General features: G+C 55.2%; 1 protein-coding gene across 1 annotated transcript in view; it reads right to left on the bottom strand.

Moving 5' to 3' along the window:
- Nucleotides 1-6: 6 nt before the first annotated feature.
- Nucleotides 7-290, bottom strand: part of LOC119592681 (fibrinogen C domain-containing protein 1-B-like) — a gene marked incomplete at its 5' end in the record, with an annotated part of 56,126 nt that continues 55,842 nt past the window's right edge. The window contains 1 exon segment of the mRNA XM_037941596.1: nt 7-208. Within this exon segment, the coding sequence (XP_037797524.1) occupies nt 77-208 (132 nt within the window). The 3' untranslated portion in view covers nt 7-76.

The raw sequence follows: 290 nt of genomic DNA, 5'->3' as shown, positions 1-290 counted from the left end.
ACTCCTACAACACCCCCTCCCCCCCCCAGTCCTTTTGTAAGGTGACGCGACCTCCTCAAGCAGCGGCGCGCGTCACCTAGAGGTTGGTACGCCTGATCATCAACCTGGAGAATTTCAGGGAATAGTTGTGTCCTCTGAAGGCCATCCAGTTGATGCCGTCGCCGTAGCTCTTGTGGCGCCCGTGGTGATACCGCCCGTTCAGGTGGGACTGCACAGGGAGTGGGGAGAGAGAGACGCAGAGAAAGAAACGGATGAGTAACTGTGGGAATTTTGTAGGGAATGTTTTTTTT

This window comes from Penaeus monodon, chromosome 30 (genome assembly GCF_015228065.2).
Source record: "Penaeus monodon isolate SGIC_2016 chromosome 30, NSTDA_Pmon_1, whole genome shotgun sequence".
NCBI lineage: Eukaryota > Metazoa > Arthropoda > Malacostraca > Decapoda > Penaeidae > Penaeus > Penaeus monodon.
This window is presented reverse-complemented; position numbering and strand designations above follow the sequence as displayed.